Consider the following 7,090-nt stretch of genomic DNA (forward strand, 5'->3'; position numbering starts at 1 on the left):
GGGGAGCATCAACAGGGCTCCCCCTACCGGTGGTTTACCCTTACTGGACTTTCTGCGCAGCGGGCAGGAGTCAGATACAGTCAGGTTCAATCAATGCCTAAGCCAATACCGCTCATATTCTGTAATTCAATGAAGTTGTGGCCAAATTTGCCCAATAACATAAACCTAATATCCGTGTCCTTGTGTGAGTTATTTCCCAACGAAGGGGTGTCTGCGGGGTCTCAACATGCAAGGCAGAGTGAGCAAGAGAAAACTGTAGCTGCTCTCGGTTCGTCTCATTTGTTCTCTCTCTCTGGGTACTGTGCAAGGAGGAATGGCCCCACAGTGCTACCTAGAGAAATTGCAAGTAGCAGTAGCCAGCTCTGCCCCCTTCCCTCTGTCTAGGGCAGGGTAGTGCTGTTCTTGGTCAGGGAAGACCAAGTAGCCAGCTCTTACTCCCCTGGCGCCATTGTGGGGAATTTGGCCACATGGAAAGGAAAGAACAGGACACCTTAGAACTTGTTTTAAGAAGTTTAACATTCGCGGAAAACAAAATACCTGAATCCAAAATGGAAAGCCATTACGGTGAACAAAACCCAACAACAACATTCATTTTTGAGTCCTTTTGCTTTCATAAACCAGAAGCAAAGTTTGGCAAGGGAGCAGCTGCAGGACTGGAGAAACACAGATGCTCTTCCTCCCAAGGATGGTTCCTCACTCTAAATCAAGCCGTGGCAACACAGGAAGAATAAGGTTCCCAAAGGCAGAGTCTTGGGTTATGAAGTATCCTGAGGAATGTGCATGAGCATGCTGCGAAAGGAACATAAAGGACACATTTTCAATGGAAGCCAAGTCTCTCCACCATCATGCAAGCATGAGTGAGTGGCTTAAGAACATCAGATTTGGAAGGAATATCTGTTCTTTGCCACATTTCAGTCCTGCTAGTAGTTCAGTTGCTTTGACCCAGATGTGGGGAACCCCTGGCCCTCCATATTGCCGAACTACAACGTCCATCCTCACATCTAGCTCATTCTTCCCAAGGTTTTGCCCGCAGCGTTTAAAACAGGGCTAAAAGGTGAGATAATACAGAACGTAACATGACCAAAGCCACTTCCCAAATCAGAAGACACCCTCAGAATCTTAAACTTTGTCATCACTATGCAATTCTTAAGCTTTTGTGATGCACGTTAGCTTTCGTCCCCAATGTCTGAGATGGGTGGGGGGTTCTTAGGAGCTATAGTCTCCGAGGCACCAAAAGAAAAAGGCCCAGGGAAACTTGCAAAACGGCCCGTTTGGATATGCTTTGGTCAGGACAACTCACCTGTAGAGCAGCCTTCTGCTGTGCAGCGATGTGCTGTAGTTCAGCATGATCACGAAAGTCCTTGTTAAGGGAAGATCTGGCGAGAGAGATGCTGCAAGCAATGATAAGAAATTGACATGTCACACAAAGGCAGGGAAGGCAGTCATCAGCACAGCATTAAGGTAGAGGCTTGTCGTGGGCAGGGTGGGTGTTTCGGAGTCAAGAAGTTCCATGTTGTTACTTTAAATCCAAGACTTGGGATTTGGGGCAAATCTGAGATGCAAAGTGAGTAATTTGCCTGTCCCAGACAGCATTAGAAACTCAGATTATATAAACTAGGCACCAAAAGACTCCTTCAACCAAGGTTACAGTCACCCAAGAGAATGTCTAGTTGCCATTTTGGGGCAAGACAGCTCTAACGTCTTATTTTCCAAATGATGGACTGACTGTGATTGAGTTTCAGTTAAAGATCTGGCCAGTTCAGATTAAAATATTGAGCTAGGTTAAGAGTTTTGAGAACTTAAAGAAGAAAAGCCACTTGATCAAGGGACAGTCCACATAATATATATTGGCCTATTCCTGCCTCTTTTTCTTAATGGTGACACGGGCCATTCACAACAGTGGGAGAAGTGAAGACGAGCTACAACAATTCACTACAGTGGACCCTCTGGATACGAATTAAATTCATTCTGGGGGTCCGTACTTAACCTGAAAAGTCCATAACTGGAGGTGAAAGAAGAAGAAGAAGAAGAAGAAGAAGAAGAAGAAGAAGAAGAAGAAGAAGAAGGAGGAGGAGGGGAGGAGTTTGGAATTGATATCCCGCCTTTCACTCCCCTTCAGGAGTCTCAAAGCGGCTAACATTCTCCTTTCCCTTCCTCCCCCACAACAAACACTCTGTGAGGTGAGTGGGGCTGAGAGACTTCAGAGAAGTGTGACTGGCCCAAGGTCACCCAGCATCTATTTGTGGAGGAGCGGAGACGCGAACCCAGTTCCCCAGATTACGAGACTACTGCTCTTAACCACTACACCACACTGGCTCTCGTGCATGTGCGCGGCACGCAGAGCGCTTCTGCGCATGCAGCGAAACACGGAAATATACACTTCCGGGGTTGCCGCGTTCACAACCCGAAAGTTACGTATCCAGAGCGGTATGTAACTCTAGGGTCCACTGTATAATGTTCTTGGCCCCTGCTCAGGCTGCAATGAAAAAGCATGTTGATTCCAGAAATTCATTCTGATTGTGCAGATAACATATAACGGATAGAAATCTCCAGGGTGGGGTATTAGTGTGTGAAAACGGTCCAGATCCAAGGATCCCCAGGCAGGCACCTCCAGATGGCGGAGATGTCAGCAGTCATCCTGGCACCGAGGCATTTTCACTGGGCTGCAAGTCACTGACAGTCAGGTGTAAACTGCGCCTGGCTAATTTTGAACGCTGGTGCCAGAAGGACATTTCTGCTGAGAAACATTCACTCCAGCAATGGCAGGTGGAATCAAATAGGGAGGAAACCCAAGTTTAAGTCAAAAGGAAGCCAACCGGAAGGCATGCAGTAGAAGAAAAAGGGACCCCAGCCCATTTTGCGCCCCCCAATAACTTGCCTAAGTGATACCTGAATAAAACAGCGCTACTAACCAGGGGTCCATAGTCTTCATGATGGGGAGTTCATATGTTTGGTAGAGTGGCTGCAGAACTCTGTATGCAGGAAAAGAGTTTCCCATTGAGATTGCGCTGAGACAACGCCTCTTCGTAGCCAACAAGTTACAGTACACGGAAATACTACTACTACTACTCCACCATGAGCAATAAATCAAGTTCTACGCTAAACACATGGAAGAGGATTTATTTTTTTTTCAATTCAGGGGCAGCTTTACATTTCAGCAGATTCATAGAAATCTCAAATCTTCATATGAAAACAATGATAAGGTTCAACATGGGGGAAGCGGAATTTTGGTGGAGAAGTGGGTGGAAATACAAAACATTAAAAAGTTAATTATTATTTTTTTAATAAAAAAAGGTGAACTGAAATTTCCCCTCTCCAGAGGGAATGAGCAAAGATGGAAACTCTCTTGCAGCTGGCTGCTTGGAACAATTGGCACACAACTCTGATGGTTATGAACTGTTTCCATTAGAAGTACGTGTTGCTGATAGGTCTATTCACCTTCTTGGTGGGTGGCGTTGCGGACGGGTACCCAGGCCCTTGTAGCAACCCGGCTAGGGGGCGGGAGATTGTCGCCCCCTCCACGCCAGCCCTGGCTGTAACACCCCCAACTGGCCAATCTATGCTGATGGGGGGCACGGCCATGGGGTAACTGAAATTGCGCCATGGGCAGGGATTGCTCTCTCTTGCCTCCACGCCAGAACTGCTCGGACCTGCAAGGACCTTTGTTTAATGGAGGATATTCCTGGATAAGGGTATCCTGCTAAAAGGATCTAGAGGTGTGCATTCTGTCCAAAGTGTGGGCATAGGCTAGGGCAGGGGTCAGTAAACTTTTTCAGCAGGGGGCCGGTCCACTGTCCCTCAGACCTTGTGGGGGGCCAGACTATATTTTGAAAAATAATAATGAACGAATTCCTAACACCAGGCAAGCCCCACAAATAACCCAAAGAAGCATTTTAAATAAAAGGACACGTTCTGCTCATGTAAAAACATGCTGATTCCCAGACTGTCTGCAGGCTGGATTTAGAAGACGATTGGGCTGGATCCAGCCCCCGGGCCTTAATTTGCCTACCCATGGGCTAGGGCCATGCCACTAACCCAACGGGGACCCCTCAAACTGCCCTCCCCCTTCTGGTGGTTTACCCTTAGTTAGACTCCCTGCAAGGGACGTGGGTGGCGCTGTGGGTTAAACCACAGAGCCTAGGACTTGCTGATCAGAAGGTCGGCGGTTCGAATCCTCACAACGGGGGAGCTCCTGTTGCTCGGTCCCTGCTTCTGCCAACCTAGCAGTTCGAAAGCACGTCAAAGTGCAAGTAGATAAATAGGTACCGCTCCGGCGGGAAGGTAAACGGCGTTTCTGTGTCCTGCTCTGGTTCGCCAGAAGCGGCTTAGTCATGCTGGCCACATGACCCGGAAGCTGTACGCCGGCTCCCTTGGCCAATAAAGCGAGATGAGCACTGCAACCCCAGGGTCAGCTACGACTGGACCTAATGGTCAGGGGTCCCTTTAGACTCCCTGCAGGTGGGCGGATGTCAAGATATAGCCTGCTTTCACCCAACGCCCAAGCCAAACAGCTCACATCTGTAAGCAATAAAGTTGTGGCCTGTTTTAGCCTATAATCCCGAACACTCGTGTTGGTGTGTTTATTAATCAATGGGGAACTACAGGGCATGGGGCCTTGGCACGCAAGAGAAAGCGTCCCTTGGCTTTCCTCTTTAATCAGAGAACACAACTGAAACAAAAAGGCAGGTCTCAAACTTACTGTACCTGGCTCCAGGGTGATTTGTGGAAGACTGGTTTTGCATCAACAGCTTCCTCTTCTCCTTATCTAGCTCTGCCAAAATCGCAACCCTGTTTTTATTCTGAAACCCTGGCAGGAGTGAGAAGAATGGAAAAGTCTATGCACTACTTCAAGTTCTCCAAAGTGAATGATAAAGAGTACAGTGGTATTTTGGTTCTCAAACAGAATGTGTTCCGGGAATCTGTTTGACTCCTGGAACCGTTCAAAAACCAAGGTGTGGCTTCCGATTGACTACAGGAGTGTCCTGCAGCCAATCGGAAGTTGTGCTGGACGTTGGACTTCCTGAAATCGTTCGAAAACCGGAACACTCAATTCCGGGTTTTGATCGTTCAGGAGACAATTTGTTTGGGAGCCAAGGCGTTTGAGACCCAAGGTACCACTGTATTAGAGTTTGTACTGAAAGGGCTGGTGCCGTGTTGTTTTTATTGTAAAATTTTATTATAACGTAACCATGCACATAGATGCGAAGATTACCAGATGTAACATTTACCTTGCGCAGGAGGATTTGATGCCATCTTGCTAGTTTCCGCCTTAATTGGCTACAACGTAGTTATGGGATGAGCTACCGAAAAGAATATAAATGAACATGTGAACATAAAAGGCTCACAACTAATACAATTGTACATTAATATTCAGATTGCAGGATGCAATAGCAACACATTTTGCAAAATGCTTGTGAAAATGCTATATAGCAGGTATGCTATATGCAAACATGGTGTGAACTGGGGCCATCTACTGGGTACATGTGACCCCCTTATTGGAACAACTACACTTGGTTTGGATTGGTTTTCCAGGGACAGTCCCGGATTTACAGAAGCCGTCCCGCTTTCTGATCCTGGAATGTCCTGCAAAACTGTATTAAGGTAAAGGGACCCCTAACCATTAGGTCCAGTCGTGGCCGACTCTGGGGTTGTGTCACGCATCTCGCTTTATTGGCCGAGGGAGCTGGCGTACAGCTTCCGGGTCATATGGCCAGCATGATTAAGCCGCTTCTGGCGAAGCAGAGCAGCACATGGAAACGCCGTTTACCTTCCTGCCAGAGTGGTACCTATTTATCTACTTGCACTTTGAGGTGCTTTCGAACTGCTAGGTTGGCAGGAGCAGGGACCGAGCAACAGGAGCTCACCCCGTCGCGGGGATTCGAACCGCCGACCTTCTGATCGGCAAGTCCTAGGCTCTGTGGTTTAACCCACAGCGCCACCCGCATCCCCTGCAAAACTGTAGGACATCCCTATTTTCCTCAGGGAAATACTGGAGGGTATGGAGCTATTCAGTCACCTGGAAGCAGCCCAAGTTTTTAAAATATTCAATGTTTTATTATGTTTTTATATATGTTGGAAGCCACCCAGAGTGGCTGGGGCAGCTTAGTCGGATGGACGAGGTATAAGTAATAAAAGTATTGATTACGGAATAGGACATCCCTCTTTTCATTGGAGAAACGTTGGAGGGAATTTCATTCCATGGTTCACTTTTCGGACTACAACTCCCATCAGCGCTAGCAACTGATGGAAGAGGCTGTAGTGCAAGCTGTCTTGCAGGGTGCCTGGACTTGGGAATCCGCAAAGGGGAATCTTACGGTTAGCATTGCGTTTGCTGCTTTTGGCTCACCTCCAGCAGGTGGGTGGAGTCCCTAAGTGAAAGCATAAAAATAAACAGCTCCAAGCACCTGGCGATGGACACAGTCCCCATTCACCCACATCCTCCTTGCGGGTGGACTGCTCCCTGTTTCTCTCACGCCACCCCCTTTAGCTGCCCCGATGGACTCTGCCGCCCCCGCCCCCTGGCTGTTCACGTGGACTCTCCCAAACCTCCTTTGGATCTAGATAGACTCTGCCACCCCCTGTTCAGATTATCTCTCCCGCTTGGCTGTCTAGATGGACTCTCCCAAACCCCCTTTGGCTCTAGAGATAAGACTCTGCTGCTCCCCCTTTGGCTGTCCAGATGGATTCTCCCGCCCCCCCCTTTGGATGTTCACGTGGACTATCCCAAACCTCCTTTGGATCTACAGATAAGACTCTGCAGCTCCCCCTTTGGCTGTACAAATGGACTCTCCCGCTCCTCTTTCGTTGGACAAATGAACTCTACCACCCTCCCCCTTCGGCTGCCCAGATGGACTTTCCCGCCTCCCTTTGGTTGGACGAATGGACTCTCCCGCCCCTCCCCCCATTGGTTGCCCAGACGGACTCTTTCTCTCCCTGTTTTTGGGGCTCCTTCTTCCCCGCTCACCTGCTCCCGACTTCATTGTCACGCGCGCCGCCTTAACGAGGCGGGACCAGGAAACAAGCCCTGCCTTCGCTTCCCCGACCACCCCTGACTCAGAAAAGGGTAGAATGACACGCAGCGTGCAGCTTC

The 7,090-nt window shown here is 48.6% G+C and overlaps 1 protein-coding gene across 8 annotated transcripts; it reads right to left on the reverse strand.

The window, feature by feature from the left end:
* Positions 1–498: 498 nt before the first annotated feature.
* LOC309360256 (SOSS complex subunit C-like) lies at positions 499–7,090 on the reverse strand. 8 transcript variants are annotated; one of them, XM_081894922.1, is made up of 7 exons: positions 6,965–7,063; positions 6,315–6,368; positions 5,229–5,300; positions 4,705–4,807; positions 2,913–2,972; positions 1,301–1,391; positions 499–789 (listed from the first exon to the last, which is right to left on the reverse strand). In XM_081894922.1, exons 3-7 carry the CDS (start codon positions 5,251–5,253, stop codon positions 694–696), a joined length of 375 nt encoding a protein of 124 aa, XP_081751048.1. In that variant the 5' UTR covers positions 5,254–5,300; positions 6,315–6,368; positions 6,965–7,063; the 3' UTR covers positions 499–693. The 8 variants fall into 8 exon arrangements, with proteins under 8 accessions (XP_081751048.1, XP_081751049.1, XP_081751046.1 ...); XM_081894920.1 differs by lacking the exon at positions 499–789 and adding an exon at positions 811–1,047 and having other exon boundaries at positions 4,705–4,835; positions 6,965–7,090; XM_081894916.1 differs by lacking the exon at positions 499–789 and adding an exon at positions 811–1,047 and having other exon boundaries at positions 6,965–7,086.

The sequence above is a fragment of the Podarcis melisellensis genome (genome assembly GCF_964234715.1).
Source record: "Podarcis melisellensis genome assembly, chromosome: 17".
In the NCBI taxonomy this organism is placed as follows: Eukaryota; Metazoa; Chordata; class Lepidosauria; order Squamata; family Lacertidae; genus Podarcis; species Podarcis melisellensis.